Here is a 19294-nt window from a genome sequence, read left to right on the forward strand (position 1 = left end):
CAGCCTGGTAGGCTATAGTCCACGGGGTCCCTAAGAGTTGGACACGACTGAGCAACCGAACGGACGGAATAGGGAACAAACCACTAGTTTGTTCTCTGTGAGTCTGTTACTGTTTTATGTATTCATTTGTATCATATTTTTAGATTTAAAGGTAGAAAAGGAATGTGGGCCCCCCTAGAAACTGCACAAACAGAAACAGATTTTCCCTTCAGAGCCTCCAGAAGGGAATGCAGCCCTCGCCACAACCTTGGCTTTAGCCAAGAGAGACCCATGTTGGGCTTCTCACACATAGAACTGTGCACGTGCTCAGTCATGTCCGACTCTTTGCAACCCCATGGACTGTAGCCCACCAGGCTCCTCTATCCATGGGCTTCTCCAGGCAAGAATGCTGGAGTGGGCTGCCATGTCCTCCCCCAGGGGATCTTCCCAACCCAGGGATCAAACCTGAGTCTCTTACATCTGCTTTGGCAAGTGGGTTCTTTCCCACTAGTGCCACTTGGGAAGCCCAGATGTTCCTTAACTGTCCACAAAATACATGAATCCACCATTGACTTGGCAGATGGTGCCAGGAACCTCTTCTGTCAACCACAGGGCTTCAAGGAATAGCAAAACTTACGGTGGGAAAAGGTTTTCCTGGTGGCTCAGATGGTAAAGAATCTGCATATAATGCAGGAGACCTAGGTTTGATCCCTGGGTTGAGAAGATCTCCTGGAGAATGGTAACCCACTCGAGTATTCTTGCCTGAAGAATTCCATGGACAGAGGAGCCTGGCAGGTTACATCCATGGGGTCGCAAAGAGTTGGACATGACTAACACTACACTACTACTACTAGGATGGGAAAGAATTCATTTGTCAGCTGTAGAAAGAGACAAAAAAATCTCTAAAGAGTTTTCCAACAGTGCTTCACATCAGAAGTCACTACTCCCAGGTAGATGTACCTTACATAAACGTAAGGTAATTAATTTGTGATGTTTTAAGCCACCCAAGTTTGTGGTAATTTGTTATAGTGGCAGTTGAAAACTAATATGCAGATGCTTAACCATTTATGAGTCATTAATACAACCATAATCATTAAAAAAAGACTACAATCAATTTAAGCAACCAGATAATAACATTTAATTTGTAAATGCAAGTCTGTTTGGAAGTAATAAAAACAGAAGCACACAGATTCCTTGGCATAAAGAAAGATGGAAAAGTAAATATCTAAGAAGGATGTTTTTCATCTTCCACCAGCATACTAGAAGAGAAAGAAAATAAACAAAAAGAACATATCAATCTAAAGGATAAATTAAGTTTTAAAAATGCTGCTTAGAATAGCCTTCCAGGAGAAGTTTGGGAAACACTGTGCTTAAAGATCTTTAAGAAACACAGTGATGTTTTATATACCTGGATGGCTTAGTTATATACTAGCCTGATGACAAGAGCCTAGTCTCTCATAGCCTCCTCCAGCCTAAATATTCTACACAGACTCGACTCTGTTCAGATTTCAGTGCCACAAATATTTACTGCCTGTCTACCCAATGTAGGTCATTCTGGTATGAATAACCAAAGAAAAAGACATAACTTTAAAAGTTCACAGTTTAATAGTGAACCAAGGTTAAACAATCAACAATATTTCAATGACAGTGAGAATAACTGTAAGGGATGGATAAGTGATATAATGATTAAAAATCAGTAAATATGTTAAAAATCAATAAAAATAACCAATGCATTCTTACTGATTATAAAATAAACAACAGTATCATTTGTCAATACTGCAGATTTCCAGGCATCAATTTATTACAAGGAGAATTTATCCTGTATTTCCTAAACACTGTATACGGAAAGTGAAAAAGTAAATAAAAGAAAATTCATCTTTAATATAGAATTTCAGTTAAAAAATGCAAAAGGAATGATAGAATTAGATTCTTTCTAAAATATAAAAATTGCCATTTTACAACCTCTGTATAAAATAATGGATCTGGGCTGTGACCATCAATAGATGCTAAAACTATTAAGTGAAAATTTGATGATGAATTTTATAATGGCAGGGTCAGGCTGAGGTCACCTAAACATAGCAAACAGTATTAACATTATGTACCTCTCTTGAGAGTTGTTAGGAAATAATACCGTTTATATTCTTTCCTGAAAATGCTTAACCCAAACCTAATACAACCTCCAAATCAAAATAGCTTTCACAGAAAATACCGGGATAGAGGAACCAGATCAAAAATACATGGAAGCAGCCAGGTAAATACAGAATGTGGCCCAGAATATATAATCAAATTTCTCCAGCAAATCAATGACATTTAAAGAGAGAAGGGAGAGAGGACTCTTATACAATAAAAGAGACTTATGATATGCTAACAGTCAAACCTAGCATGTAGACCATATATGATCCTGATTAAAAAAGAAACAGCTCAAAGAGGGCATTTTTAAAGATGACCAGAGAAATCTAAATATGGACAAGGCATAAAACAATATAATGGGGTTATTGTTATAATATGATAAAAGGAAGACATTATTAAAAATATTTTTATCTGTTAGAGATGCATACTGAAGTGCTTAAAGACCATGCAAATATAATATCTAGCTATGCTTTAAAATACCCATATGAGCAAATATGAGGGATACATGGAAAGAGATGAGCAAAAGTGACAACATTCAAGTTGCAAGATTATGCACACGAGTCATTATAGGTTTCTTTCTTCTTATATGTTTGAATTTTTCATAATAAGAAGTTTTAAGAGTTGAAACAAAAGGGTATCTGTTCCACTTGACCATCCCTCATTACTGAATAAATAAAAGCTTGATATATTTGTGCTAGAAATTTTCTTTATAGTTTTCTACGTATATTTTTCATTAGCAATCTGACTTCTGTCACTTTAAGATAGGATGCCTTCTGCCTCATAAGGATGTTTATTATTAACCAAATTTTCAATCTATATAACCAAGGATAAAAATCATCATAAATAAAATGTTACTTCTAATGCTCAATAAATAAAAGGACAGTGTATCTGTTTCTGTTTGTGTCGGGGTACATGTATAGCTCCCAGCCACTTTTTGTATTAACAGTAAAGAGTGGATATGTTGAAGGAATATTTGCAAATTTGCAAATTCCTTATGGTTTATATGATCAAGATTAATGTTTTTACATTTGTCAAAGTGTCTAATGCTCAAATTTTGGGGGGTAACAAACTGATATGTTTGCTTTTAACGTGCTTATCTTGTTTAAAATTTAGCCTAGGCATTTATAACTAATAATGTTACTCTCTTGCCTGATTTTAAAGTACAAGAGAGACTTATCTATGAGAACCTCTCTGTGAGAAACAGCTGTAGGGCAAAACTGATTCATCTTTAACTTTGCTGCATATATGCACAAATATTAGATCTGGTATATAGTTGTTCATGTTACAGGATTAAACTTCAAAGTTTATGGAAAAGCTATTTAGCAATAATTGTAGCAGTAGAGCAAAATACAACCTAATCTTAGTGTGTTCAGGAAGACTTTGACAGCATTCTAAGTCAAGGATTCCTTTTTTTTTTTAAATTATCCTTTAAAATGTTTCATTTGCAAATAATATTTCTGGAGATGGCTTGACAGTGCTCACATCCTCAAATTACATTTAATGTGATTAAAATATTTTTAAAGATGTAAAATTTTATAACACAAATACAAGCTTTAAACTTTTGTCTGAAATACTCTAAAAAGTTTAATGTAATATTAATGCATTGTCTTTTCTTTTTAAAGGTAGCTTGTCATGCAGAAACACCCAGAAAGCTGAAGTTGATATTTTCTACCAGAAGAAAGTAAAGACACAGCAGGAAGGAAAATTAATCCACATAAACAAGCTATGTTACAGAGATTTAAGTCCAGTTATTTTAACTCCTTTTTCCCTATGCAAGCTTAGTTTTATGGTCAGGAATTGTAGGTATAATGGCAATGATTATTTCTGCAATATTACATACTTTTTGATGTAAAGAATTGTGCTATGGGTTACAAGAATTTTGATGTTCTGTATTTATAGAATTTGGTTCAGCAGAGAATATAGAAAAAAAAAATGATGCTTAAGGGTTTATTTATCATGTAACACGCGTTACCTGTTACCTCTTCTTCCTATGCCTGAAACCCAAACATCTTACCGACTATGGCCTCAGTGTATTTCCCTTCGGCAGGAAGAGGGAAGTACTGGTTTGGTGATAAGTTACTGCCATATCCCAGGAGAAAACCTTCCAGTTTTACATTAGGACTTGGACGCAGGAACTTCAAGAGGATGGAGTCACTTGTGGTATTGATGTGGACCTTCAGGTTTGGCCTTTTACCTAGAGATGGGAATGAAAATATCGGTGGCTGTTACTTTACCTCTTTAGCATCCCAAGACAAATTTGGAGCAAAGGTTAGTGGCGAGAGGCCTTGTTACTGGAAAGCGTGATATCTAGCTAATAAGGATAACAGTGCACCCACCTAAATAGCTAAAACGCAAGTAATTTTGAGACCAAAATAAACAGACAATAACATATAAAGCAGTCTAGAATACAAAGTGGGCTTCCCTGGTGGCTCAGTCGGTAAAGAATATGCCTGCAATGCTGGAGACCAGGGTTCAATCCCTGGGTTGGGAAGATCCCCTGGAGGAGGAAATGGCAACCCCCTCCAGTATTCTTGCCTGGAGAATCCTATGGACAGAGGAACCTGGTGGGCTACAGTTCATGGGGTCGCAATAGTCGTACACGACTGACTAAACCACCACCACCAGAATACCAAGTACTGTCTGGTAAAAAGGATCTGAAATTTCTTACTGGTAAATTGAATCACCACACTTTGAAACCCCCAGCCCCTCAGCGGTGGTCTCCGGCCGTAACCCCATAGGACTTAGTGATTAATAGAGTTGGAAAGGGAGGGAGGTGCATAAGTTTTGGTTTACGAGTAACTGAGATGGTGGAATAGATTTTCTAAAAGGATCAGGGTAGAAAGAAAAGATAATTAGTTCTGTTTGGAGATTGCTGGGTCAGTGAGACAACTACATGGAAATGTCCAACAGTAAGGTGACTAAGAGTGATGCTCAGAAAGGGGGCCCAGATCCATCTGAGTGTCATTAGTTTATAAATGATCACTGGATGAACTTCCCTAGAGAGACTGCAGAGTAAGAAGAGTAACCCCATATTTTCAAGGCAGTATTATTATTATTTTTTAACTGTGAAGCAACAGGGACAGACAGTCATACTAACCAAAAGTCTTGACCAAACAGTAAGGAAACAGCACTGCTTTTTGTCTTTGGGGCCAGAAGAAGCTGGGTTCAAACCACTTCTGCCACATGGTGCCTCTGGCTGATCACTAACCTGTGTTTGTCTTGTTTCCTGATTTATAAATTATGGATAATGGATAATGATATCTACTTTGACAGACTGCTGACAAAGGTTAGTGCAAATGGCACTATCTTAAAGCTGACACACAGTAATTGGTCAATAATTGGTTACTTAATCAGGTCCATCCAAAACCCTTTAGCCACAGTTTAGAAATCCAAAGAAAGGCTTTGTTAGGTTTTTGTAAGTTCGTGTCAAGTGAATTTGGCAACAAAACTCAATCTGAACTGTAATGAAGCCACATAGTCCTTCTTTAATCTCACTGTACAGTCAGTGTGATATAAAACAAACACTGTCGTTTTACAACCATACATTAGTTTCTGCTGTACAACAATGTGAATCAGTTATACACAGACATACCCACTCTTTTTAGATTCCCTCCCCACTAAGGTCACCTCAGAGCATTCAGTAGTTCCTTGTGCTATACAGTAGGTTCTCATTAGTTATCTACTTTATATATAGTAGCGTGGATATATCAGTTCCAGTCTCCCAATTCATACCACCCTCCCTTTCCCTCTTGCCAACTATATGTTTGTTTTCCACATCTGTGTCTCTGCTTCTGCTTTGCAGATAAGTTCATCTGTACTATTTTTCTAGATTCTAACTGTAGAAATTTTAATCCTATAATTAAATGTGCTTAATTAAAGGGTGCTGATCAAGACCCCACTGAAGAGGTTACTTAATACATGGTCTAGGCACCCTAGCACAATTCCAAAATCCAAAGATTTTTCTGAATTCCAAAGCATGTCTGACTCTGAGAGTTTTAGATAAGAGATTGTGGACCTCAATTATTTTCTTTCATTATTTCGCTGGGATTTTACATTTTTAAAATACTTTACCTATTGGGGAGACTGTATTTACTTACCTAATAATTCACAATCCATTTCTCATTAATCAAAGACTTGTATGTAGACCAGTCAGCACTCTAAATACCATGGATTTCCTGAATCCATCACACTAAATTTACATTACTCCACTCAAAAATCATCCTGGGCCACCTCAATATAGTCACACAGAAGCCTTCCATCAGGCCTTTGAAGAAATAAAAACAGCCCCATCCTGGAGACTGACTAGACTGTGGGAACCACTCTTACTTCAGTAGCTGGTACTACTATATCCAGGCACGTGTATAGTACTTTGTACTTCACCAAAATTTGATAAAATTTCTATAGCTTCTTGGTTCTCTGATTGCTATTCCTACATTTGCAGCAAAATTGAAACCCAGAGATTACTGAGTGGCTTATCCAAAAGTCTTAGGAAGACTCATCCCCAGCTCACCTCATCCAGTTCTCTTATCACAGAAGTGACAGGGTGGCCACACCTCCGTCACTCAGCTGGTGAAGTGCAGGGTCAAAACTGCATCTTAGGTTTTCACTAGGCTGGATTTTCTGCTCTCAGTTGTTTTTTTTTTTTTTTTTAATTGAAGGACAATTGCTTTACAGTATTGTGTTGGTTTCTGCCAAATATCAACATGAATCAACCATAGGTATACATGTGTCCCCTCCCTCTTGAACCTCCCTCCCACCTCCCTCCCCATCACACCCCTCTAGGTTGTTACAGAGCCCCAATTTGAGTTCCCTGAGTCATACAGCAAATTCTCAATGGCTATCTATTTTACATATAATAATGTATGCTTCTATGCTCTCATTTTTGCTGAGAATTTTGTCATGACTCAATTGAGTACAGAGTAGCTAATCCCCATACTGCAATGTTCAAATTGATGCTAACTGCTAATGTTTTGTCCTAACTTCAAAAGATTTTGATAAGGTGATATAGATAGATAGATAATCTCACATGTATAACACAGATTTTGGCCAAGCCAATTTTCCCTGTCTTAGTTATATGCCTAGATGAACTCTACAATTATCCATCGTGCTCAGTGGAATGGAACAAAGCTAAATCAAGCACATATTCTGCTACCTTGTAAGGTTATCATGTCTCACAATAAATCAAAAAAACAGCTGGCCTGTTTCCAACACCTTGTTGGAAAGAAGCGATTAGGAATCTTTATGTACTTTGGCCGCACTCTTGTTGGGCTAAGAGTCAAGAGTCACAGCATCATCACATTAGACCTTTGCTCACAGATGTACTATGTTATTCCTCCCCTTGGGAAGTGGGAAGGATGGCTGCCCCAAATGAGTAAAAGGAAGGCTGTAAACAGAATTACTAACAAAAGTGGAAATGTTATTGTTTCCTCTGCCCAGCATTTTCATAACTCCAGTCTTTCTCCCTTTTGCTAATAATTCATGTCAATAAATACATCAACATCATGTAGCTTCTTAAGTTAATTGGCATTTATCTGACCTACTTTCTCCAAAATTCCAGCTCATACTATGCTCTAGAGCTAAATTTTTAAAGCTCCTGAGAAAGAAAAAAGCACACAAATAAATCTATTCTGAAAACATCACCACAAACTTCATATTTTGAGACTCTCTTCCCAGTTCCTTATGGGAACTAGGAACTCAAATCCCTTCATTATCTTGCTATGTATGAATACTCTCTTTAAAAAAATAATTTTTTATTGAAGTATAGTTGATTTACAATGTTATGTTAGTTTCAAGTATACAGCAAAGTGAGTCAGTTATACATATAGATATGTATACTCCTTTTAGATTCTTTTTCCATATAGGTCATTATAGTGTATTGAGTAGAATTGAGTAGGTCATTATTATCTGTTACTTCTCAAAATCTCTCATTTGTCTTTGGCTAGTATAAATCTTCTCATATTCTTCAATGCATAGAAGACCCTGGCCCTACAGCTATGCTCACATTGTCACCCAGCATGGATTCTCCAAACACCCCATTTTCTCACTCAGTTATGACCCCCTTGACCCTTTTAGAGCTCAACAAAATGGTTAAACAATATTTTGTCCTTTTCATCTGAATAAGTTTCTCAAGTGTCCCTTCAAATGAATGTTTGGACTAGTATTTGAGTTTACATGCTTAAAAAATTTCCCCAGTATTTTAGAGTAATTCTCAGTGTATCCTATAATACTTTTTAACCTTTGATAAATTTATCTTTACTCTGAGTAATTCTGGCTTAAAGGTCTGGAACACTAGTCATGTAATAAATTTTATCTTTCAACAGTTAGCACAAAGAGCTCAGGTGAATGATTTAAATAGAGATAGTAAGAAAAAGTACAACATGATACAAGCTTAACTAAGAAAACATTCATAAGTGGCATATATATTGCCCAGGAAAGCCCAGGAATACAGAGAAATGAGTACTGGAAGAACATTTTATTGCATCTTAAATGGGAAACAAACCATATACTAATTAAGAGTGAGATAAAATGAAGAATGTGAGCATTTCAGGAAAGCAATACTAGAATGGCTGGAAAAGAAAGAGATTGCATGTTGGCAAAGTAGAACTTTGGATCTATGACAGCTGTTTCTAATCCTCTACAACACCCTAGGGTATCTCTGAGTATTCCAAATGGGGTTGTGAAATTCGAAAAGAAAAAGAATGCCTTTCAAAACAAAATTAGAATTAATCCCCTTTTAGTTTTTAAAAGATATACATGCCCTGTGGCATTAAAAACAGGAAGGAAGGTGAAATGAGAAAATCAGACAAAAGATAGAGCGCTACAAGTTCATAGAACCCTCTGGATCTACCAGAGGAGACAGGCTGCTCCTGCTGTAGGCACAGGTGCTGAGGACACAATGTTGAACCCAGAATTCTGAGTGGCTGTGGCCAGTTTATGCACATGGACATCACCAGATGGTCAGCACCAAAATCAGATTGATTATATTCTTTGTAGCCAAAGATGGAGAAGCTCTATACAGTCAGCAAAAGAAAGACCAGGAGCTGATTGTGGCTCAGATTATAAACTCCTAACTACAAAATTCAGACTTAAATTGAAGAAAGTAGGGAAAACTGCTAGACCATTCAGGTATGACCTAAATCAAATCCCTTATGATTATACAGTGGAAGTGAGAAATAGATTCAAGGGATGAGATCTGATAGACAGAGTGCCTGAAGAACTATGGGCTGAGGTTCCTAGCATTGTACAGGAGGCAGGGATCAAGACCATCCCCAAGAAGAAAATGCAAAAAGGTAAAATGGTTGTCTGAGGAGGCCTTATAAACAGCTGTGAAAAGGAGAGATGCTAAAGGCAAAGGAGAAAAGGAAAACTATATCCATTTGAATGCAGAGTTCCAAAAATTAGCAAGGAGAGATAAGAAAGCCTTCCTCAGTTATCAGTGCAAAGAAATAGAGGAAAACAGTAGAATGGGAAAGACTAGAGATCTCTTTAAGAAAATTAGAGATACCAAGGGAAGATTTCATGCAAAGATGGGCACATTAAAGGAAAGAAATGGTATGGACCTAACAGAAGCAGAAGATATTAAGAAGAGGTGGCAAGAATACACAGAAAAACTATTTCAAAAAGACCTTCATGACCCAGATAATCACAATGGTGTGACTACTCACCAAGAGCCAGACATCCTGGAATGCAAAGTCAAGTGGGCCTTAGGAAGCATCACTATGAACAAAGCTAGGGGAGGTGATAGAATTCCAGTTGAGCTAATTTAAATCCTAAAAGATGATGGTGTGGAAGTGCTGCACTCAATATGCCAGCAAATCTGGAGAACTCAGCAGCAGCCACAGGACTGGAAAAGATCAGGTTTCATTCCAATCCCAAAGAAAGGTAATGCCAAAGAATGTTCAAACTACCGCACAGTTGCACTGATCTCTCATGATAGCAAAGTAATGCTCAAAATTCTCCAAGCCAGGCTTCAACAGTATGTGAATTGTGAACTTCCAGATGTTTAAGCTGGATTTAGAAAAGGCAGAGGAACCAGAGATTAAATTGCCAACATCTGTTGGATCATCAAAAAAGCAAGAGAGTTCCAGAAAAACATCTATTTTGCTTTATTGACTATGCCAAAGCTTTGACTGTGTGGATCACAACAAACTGTGGAAAATTCTGAAAGAGATGGGAATACCAGACCACCTGACCTGCCTCTTGAGAAATCTGTATGCAGGTCAAGAAGCAGCAGTTAGAACTGGACATGGAACAATAGACTGGTTCCAAATCAGGCAAGAAGTACATCAAGGCTGTATATAGTCACCTTGTTTATTTAACTTATATGCAGATTACATCATGTGAAATGCCAGGCTGGATGAATCATGAGCTGAAATCAAGATTGCTGGGAGAGATATCAATAACCTCAGATATGCAGATGACACCATGCATATGAGAGAGAGCGAAGAACTAAAGAGCCTCTTGATGAAAGTGAAAGAGAAGAGTGAAAAAGTTGGCTTAAAACTCAACATTCAGAAAAATAAGATCATGGCATCTGGCTCTACCGCTTCATGGCAAGAAGATGGGGAAACAATAGAAACAGCCCGACTTTATTTTCTTGGGCTCCAAAATCACTGCAGATGGTGACTGCAGCCATGAAATTAAAAGACGCTTGCTCTTTGGAAGAAAAGCTATGACCGAACTAGACAGTATATTAAAAAGCAGAGTCATTACTTTACCAACAAAGGTCCATATAGTCAAAGCTATGGTTTTGCCAGTAGTCATGTATGGATGTGAGAGTTGGACTATAAAGAAAGAAAGCCGAGCACCAAAGAATTGATGCTTTTGAACTGTGGTGGATACACACACAATAAGGAGCACCATAAAGGAGCTCCAAGGAGATCCAACCAGTCCATCTTAATGGAAATCAGTCCTGAATATTCATTGGAAGGACTGATGCTGAAGCTGAAACTCCAATATTTTGGCCACCTGATGTGAAGAACCGACTCACTGGAAAAGACCCTGACGCTGGGAATGATTGAAGGCAAGAGGAGAAGGGGACGACTGAGGATAAGATGGTTGGATGGCATCACCGATGCAATGGACATGAGTTTGAGTAAGCTCCAGGAGTTGGTGATGGACAGGGAAATCTGGCGTGCTGCTGTACATGGGGTTTCAAAGAGTCAGTTAGAACTGACCGACAGAACTAAATTGTGGCCAGTTTCAATAAAACTCTGTAAAGAAACATAGCCCAAACATAACATGCTTAGGTAAGCTAGCTAAAGTACCATGGACATCCAGTCACTGATCTGTGAGAAAGGAGTTACCATCACAACCTATTCAGTAGGAGGAATTCTTTCATGTCTAATCTCTCTACACGTTATCTTAACACTTTCAAAAATATTTTAGAATGTGGTATAAATTGTTTATATGAAGTTGGTCAAGTTCATAAAATCATTTCAAGAGAAAAATTTCAAAATAAGAAAGTTATCTTCTCATCTAAAAAGTTTCTATTAGTGCAGTAGCAATAAATGCCACAGCCCCCAGCTCTCAATGTTGTAAAACACTAAATAACAAGTTTGGGAACAACCAGATTATAATTTATTTCCGCAAGATATTAAGTAAAAGAATAGCTATAGTAATGATGTCAGTAAAATAATGACTAATTTTTTTCAGGATTAAAAGAATAAACCGTATTTCTTACTCATAGCATGTTCTTTCTTCGCATACATTCTGTTGACTCTGCCAACCTGTATACTTGCTCAGTCACTTACTTTGTTGTACAAAGTCAAATTTCCTAAGACATCAAAATCATTAAGTCAATTCTTATCAGTTCAGATATGACATAGAGATTTAAAAAACTGATAAATTGGACTTGGCCAAATTTTAGTTTTGAACTTAAAAAGACTAACAAGAAAAAGAGAAAGCTAATTGCAGATTGGCAGAAAACATTTGCAATACATTTCCCTAATAAAGGACTTGTATCCAGAATATTTAGAAGAATTCTTCCTACCCAATAAGAAAACAGTGTTTAAGAATAAATGGCAGAAAGTTTGAATACATCCCTTACTAAAGGAGATATATGATAACCAACAAGCACATGAAAAGATAACATCAGGGTTGTCTGATGTTTTCAGAAAGGGGTCAAATAGTAAACATTTTAGGCTTTGCAGGCTAGATATTCTCTACTGCAGCTATTCAACTCTACCATTGCACTACTGGAGCCCCTGTAGATGTTATGGAAACAGACATACTTGTGCTCCAATTAAATTGTATTTGTAAAAAAATAGGCAGTTGGCTGGATTTGACCCCTTGGTCATAGTTTACCAACTCCTGGTCAACACCCTTATCTTCAGGGAAATACAAGTTAAAACCCCAACGAGATACCATATACATAAAAGGGGCAAAAATGAAGACTGCACATAACAAGTGCTATGCAGAGTTTGGAGCAACTGCTGTCTGAGCAACATTCTGAGTGTGAACATTAAATATTTCATAAAGTTTCACTGCTTGTGAAAGCTCTTGGTTGGTTACCAAATAACCCATCAATTTCATTCCTAGGTATTTACCAGAAGGAATGAAAATATAAGTTCATGCAAAGACTTGTGTGCAGATATTCAAAACAACACCAAAATGGAAACAACCCAAATGTCCATCACCAGTTGAATGGATAAACAAGTTATAGCTTATCCACATGCGACGAGTTGACTCACTGGAAAAGACTCTGATGCTGGGAAGGATTGGGGATGAGAGAAGAAGGGGACGACAAAGAATGAGATGGCTGGATGGCATCACCGACTCGATGGGCATGAGTTTGAGTGAACTCCGGGAGTTGGTGATGGACAGGGAGGCCTGGCGTGCTGTGATTCATGGGGTCGCAAAGAGTCAGACACGACTGAGCGACTGAACTGAACTGAACTGATACAATAGGATATGACTGAGCAATAGAACAGCATTTCAAGATGGTTGAATCTCTCTGGCCTACCATTATGTCACTGTAGAGCGAGCCAAATCTTCCTCACCTCTGAAACCACCTTATACAAACTCTCCTAATGGGAGGTCCTTCAAGCATCTTGCCATTTACAGCACTGATGAAAGTACTTTTAATGATGCTTAATATAATTATTCACCATTCAACAAATGGTACATATATATAATCAGCAAGTCCTTTTCAGGCATTACTTTGTTCCAAGAACTGAAAATTAAAAGTTTCGTATATATTCAATGTTCTTTTTAGTTAGCTTGCAAGTGAAAGATTCCATCACCTTTATGGTCAGCTAATTAAGGGGCTATCAAGATGTCACATCTCCAGTTTATGTATTAAGCAGGACAAGTTACTATCTGATAACACATTCAAAAGATTCCCCCCAAGTCATAGCTGATGGCATAATTTATGTTTAATTGAACTACAATGCTAACTTATACAAACCATAATTTTAACATGGGACTTGGTGTCATAATTCTTTGTGACCCCATGAACTGTGGCCCACCAGGCTCCTCTGTCCATGGAATTCTCCAGGCAAGAATACTGGAGTGGATGGCCATTCGCTTCTCCAGGGGATCTTCCTGACCCAGGGATCAAACCCAGGTCTCCTGCATTGCAGGTAGACTTTTTACTGTCTGAGTCATCGGGGAAGCCCAATAATTGAATATTTGCTTTAATTCTTAAGCAGTGAAAAAGGTATCACATAACAATGGTGCTCAATGTCTCTATCTTGGTACCATGATCCAAGGAAAGATGTTAGAGGTAGAAAGAAAACCATATGGAATTACATTAATTTTCCTGTGATAGCCACAAGGTAAAAGGAGTAGCCAAAATTAGTTGTCTTCAGTTGTTTCTGATCTTCCATAGAAATGAGTAGTCTGTAGTCTATAACCTGCCTTTTTCTTACCAATAACAACAACTGTCTGAAAGCCAGTGATCTGACTAGGAATGCTGGCAAAAAAAGCATGGCAACTTCAGTTAAATGTTTTAAGGATAATGAAGATTAATGGTGCTATTAATCAAATGGACTTCCTAGGTGGTGCAGTGATAAAGAATCTGACAGTAATGCAGGAGATCTGGGTTCGATCCCTGGGTCAGGAAGATCCCCTTGAGTAGGAAATCGCACTCCACTCCAGAATTCTTGCCTGGAAAATTCCATGCACAGAGGAGCCTGGTGGGCAACAGTCTATGGGGTTGCAAAGAGTCAGACATGACTGAACACACATACATTATTCAAATAATATTGGTTACTTTAAAAACTACTTCTACAAGTACTGTAATAGCAAGACACTTGAAAAACCTTCCATCAGAAAAAAAAAAGTCTGTGCAAGGTGGCTATGGAGATCAGGAAAACTTAGGCCTATTCTGTAGTGCATGACGGCATGCCAGGCAAGATAGGTAGAAGGAATTAAATTGCTTTGGTGATGATGGTGGTGGTTGTGGTGTGTGTATGCAGAATTATAATTAAAAGCACTCACAGAATAATACTAGACAAATCCTTTTAAATTTTCAGATTCTTATCTTTCTACTATTAACCCTATATATCTCATGGTATCCTGGCTCTTTGGAGCTCCAGATTGGAATTATTCCTCAAAATCCCACAGATTTTCTATTACTGCTGTCCCAACTCTTTAGCAAGGCCCAATAAAGACTTTTTGAGAACTTGCAAACAGCTAGTGTGCAGTAAACACAGAGGGGCTCTACAGCATATTTTCCAGAAACAGGGATGCCACCGACAGTTGTCTAAGTTGTGCTTTGCAAAAGTCTAAATGGCACCATTCAAACTATCGTTATTTATGGCCCTATATCAATCCCTGGGTCTGGAAGATCCCCTGGAGAAGGAAATGGCTCCCCACTCCAGTATTCTCACTGGAGAATTCCATAGACAGAGGAGCCTGGCAGGCTATAGTCCACAGGGTCACAAAGAGTTGGACATGACTTAGCGACTAACACTTTCCCTTTCAAAAGCAGCCACATTCACAAAGGTCGTGCAAAAATAATTGTGATTTACAAAAATGGGCAATTTGACAAGGATAACAGGTTGAAATTCTCTAATCTCTTCCCATTTGCATCAAGCTGCTCTCACCCACCTCAGTCTTCTTACTGCATGCCTTTGGTTTCTATCTTCCCTGCCTTCTGAAGGGCTTTGAGTAGTAGGTTACCTGTCAGTAGGACAGGAACTCAGCTACAAACACTTTGAACACTGTGTACCCTAATTCACAAATGAAATTAGTTCACCAAATATGTACAATTCAGATGACGCATCAGGGATCTAAATGAGAACTCTAGAGGAAAAGAGATTCTGGACATTTAGGAAATGATGAACTAAGGTTGTTTAGTCTCTAAGTTGAAAGTCTCTAAGTTGTGTCTGACTTTTTGTGGCCCCATGGACTGTAGCCCACCAGGCACCTCTGTCCCTGAGATTTCTCAGGCAAGGATACCGGACTAGGTCACTGTTTTCTTCTCCAGCAAATCTTCCCAACCAAGGGATCAAACCCATGTCTTCTGCATTGACAAGCGGATTCTTTACTTCTGAACCACCAGGGAAGCACAATAAATTAATAGCACACAGCTTTAGAGATGAACAGAAGGCATTCCTTCTTGTGTTTTTCACAATATAATAAAAACTACATATGGAAGCACCCTGTGTCCATCAACAGATGGATGGTTAAAGATGTAGCATATACATACATTGGAATATTATTCAGACATAAAAAAGAATGAAATAATTCTATTTGCAGAAACATAGACGGAGTTGGAGTGCATTATGCTAAGTTAAATAAGTCAGAAAGACAAATACTAGATGATATCACTTATATGTGAAATCTTAGAAGTACAACAAACTAGTGAATGTAACAAAGGAGCAGTAGACTCACAGATATAGGGAACAAATTAGTGGTTACAAGTGAGGGGAGGAAAGCAGGGAGGGACAATAGATGGGTAGGGAATTGAGAGGTACAAACCATTAGATATAAAATAAGCTACAAGGACATATTGTATAACACAGGGAATATAGCATATATTGCATAATAACTATAAATGGAGTATAACCTTTGAAAGCTGTGAATCACTATATTGTACACCTGTAACTTACATAGTTATGTATCAACTGTATTTCAATAAAATATATAAAAAGTATAAGAATATATAAGAAAACATCCAAAAAAATCCTGGTTTATATGTATATATAAAACAAGATTTGTATAAATCTAAGAAAAAATGGCATTTTTTAAAAAGCGCAGGAAAAAAATTGTGGTTAAAGTCCCATAAGCCACACGGACAGCTGTCAAAGCCAGGGATTGAGGGGCTTTAGATAAACTCACGATTTGACTTTACACGTACAGGATCAATGTTAGCAAGAAACTTGCAGCAGAGCATCCCATGATCTCTGCTCCAGCTCTAGCAGAGCAGCCTGTTCGCTCTCCTGTCTGCTGAGGTGAGGCTGCTGGCTGGAGTACATGTGCCCGCAGGCAACAGGTGCCCTCAGAGTTCAGGAAATAAAAAGTACAGCTCACCTGGAAAGCTCCTCTGATAAGCCATTCTCAAAGGATTCCCAGACAGCTAACACTCTGCAGGTGTAAGCTAGTTAACTTTTTAATTGGCATTATGGTCATCAAGTATACAGAGGATGTTTACTACTGAATTCAGAAAGAAATGCCATTTTGCTAAAAGTCTGAAGGGGAAAATGTTTTTTTCCTAATGGGGCACTTTGTGTCTGTTTGCGCAGCTGTCTGTGTAAGTGATTTCCATTTCAGCTGAAACAACCACAGTTTCCACCTTGGTCAGAATTCCCAGTGCACTGATTCCTCAGGCCAATACTTCACCGTCTGGTGACTTTGGATGACTAAATGAGACAGACTGAACCTGCCAATGTTGACCTGCCAATGTTTCAGCACCACTTGGCAGGGCTAATAGTTTTACCAAAGGAACAAAAATTTCATTACCTACTTTGTAACTCAATCAACAACCCAGCAGGAAAATTACTTTTCATAGACTACCATCTAATTCAAGAACCTCTCATACTTAAGGAGAAATCTTATTCTGAGACACATACAGTTGTCACTTGCACACAATCCCTTGATCTAATTCTCCCAAAATTAGTCTTTAAAGTCTGAAGCATGCTGAGTTTTCTTTTTTTCAGGGGGTGGATGGAAGTAGCAACTATAAGCGATCAATGGCCATGTATTTGCACTAAGGGAAGGGCGGCAGTGACATGGTTCATTTCAAACAATTACAAATTCTAAATAAAATCAAAATTTGCTTTGGGGAATCTGGGGAAATAAGTGTTTTCACTCATTTGCTTTTCATTTTATCCATTCACTTATGACAAGGTACTAGGCATTAGTAACAGCAACTCAAACGTGACTTGTCTGATCACAAAATTGTGCATTCTAGTAAATTTGGCACATAAATAAATCAACTATTTCAGTGCAGCATGATTAGAGCAATTTGCTCAATGCAGCTACAGTACAGTGGCTCTAGATACGCTGGAAGGGTTGGACTGAGAGGATGTATAATAGAAGTGCTCCTTTAGTTTTGTTAAACTAGTTACAGAAATAGTTTTTATGCCATGTTGTTGTCGTTCAGTTACTAAGTCGTGACTGACTCTCTGTGACCCCATGGACTGCAGCACACCAGGCTCCTCTGTCCTTCATTACCTCCCAGAGTTTGCTCAAACTCATATTCATTGAGTTGGTGATGCTTTCTAACTGTCTCATCCTATATCATCCTCTTGCCTTCAATCTTTCCCACCATCGGGGGCTTTTCCAATGAATTGGCTCTTCACATCAGGTGGCCAAAGTGTTGGAGCTTTTGCTTCAGCATCAGTCCTTCCAGTGTATATTCAGGACTGATTTCCTCGAGGATTGACAAGTTTCATCTCCTTGCAGTCCAAGGGACTCTCAAGAGTCTTCTCCAGTACCACAATCTGAAAGCATCAATGCTTTAGTGCTCAGCCTTCTTTATGGTCCAGCTCTCACATCTGTACATGACTATTGGAAAAACCATAGTTTGACTATATGGATCTTTCATGCCATGAGGATATGCCAAATGCAGGTAAGAAAATAAATCTCAAAACCTACTTTGTAATATTTTTTCTGTACTGCTTTAAACAGCTAGTAGAATCTTCATCATTATTTTTCAATACGTTTTTTAAAAAAAGAAATTGAACAGGTTAAGGGACTTAACAAAACTCATTCCTTACTTTTTGTTCTTTCTCTGCTTGATTTTCATGAAAATCCTGAAGGTGATTTTCTTGCTATTTAAAATTATGAGTGATAACAATAGGTAGTCTGATGGAAAAAAGGATAGGCTCCATGGCAGGGTTCTTTAAGAAGGGCCCCTCAATTAGAGCATCAGTATCACCAGGGGACTTGTTCTAAGTACGAATTCTCAGACTCCATTGCACACCTCTTGAATCAGAAACTTGGGAGCAGGGCAGTAATCCGTATCTCAACAACCTGTTTGGGTAATTCTGATGCATACTCAAGTTTCAGAATCATTGTTTATGTTGTTTAGTCTCTAAGTCGTGTCCAACTCTTGCAACTCCATAGACTGTAGCCTGTCAGGCTCCTCGGTCCACGGGTTTTCCCAGGCAAGAACACTGGAGTGGGTTGCCTTTTCCTTCATTATTCATTATTCTTTGCAAATTCTGCACATCAAAATTAAAGTTAATGGGCTCAATGTCTTTTGAAAGAGATCACAGATATGCAGTACAGTGTGGAGGAAAAAGGACCTCACCCACAACCTTAAATTTCCTGTCATGAGAATTGTATGTATATTTTGGTCTTTGAGAAAACTCTCCAAAGTATGGTTTTCTGGGATTATAATTTCTAATATACGAAAGGTAAAATACTTTTAAATGTTAAGAAAAAACATCACTTACATGTCTTTAAATCTTACCAATACTTAGAGACTTAACTCATCTTTGCTTCTATGATAAAAATTTCAAACATAAGAAAAACTGTAAGAATTGTGCAGTGCACATCCATAGCTGCTGCTGCTAAGTCACTTCAGTCGTGTCCGACTCTGTGTGACCCCATAGACGGAAGCCCACCAGGCTCCCCCATCCCTGGGATTCTCCAGGCAAGAACACTGGGTGGGTTGCCATTTCCTTCTCCAATGTGTGAAAGTGAAAAGTGAAAGTGAAGTCGCTCAGTCGTGTCTGACCCCTAGTGACCCCACGGACTGCAGCCTACCAGGCTCCTCCATCCATGGGATTCC

General features: G+C 38.2%; 1 protein-coding gene across 18 annotated transcripts in view; it reads right to left on the bottom strand.

The window, feature by feature from the left end:
• The window catches only part of ABI3BP (ABI family member 3 binding protein), a 306112-nt gene that overhangs the window by 211846 nt on the left and 74972 nt on the right, over positions 1 to 19294 (bottom strand). For all 18 annotated transcript variants that reach the window (XM_055414325.2, XM_088836638.1, XM_055414393.2 and 15 more), the window contains exon 2: positions 4124 to 4303. In XM_055414325.2, the coding sequence (XP_055270300.2) occupies positions 4124 to 4303 (180 nt within the window). The remainder of the gene's footprint in view (positions 1 to 4123; positions 4304 to 19294) is intronic.

This window comes from Moschus berezovskii, chromosome 1, assembly GCF_049115385.1.
Source record: "Moschus berezovskii isolate FMDL1 chromosome 1, NW_MosBer_1.0, whole genome shotgun sequence".
Lineage (NCBI taxonomy): Eukaryota > Metazoa > Chordata > Mammalia > Artiodactyla > Moschidae > Moschus > Moschus berezovskii.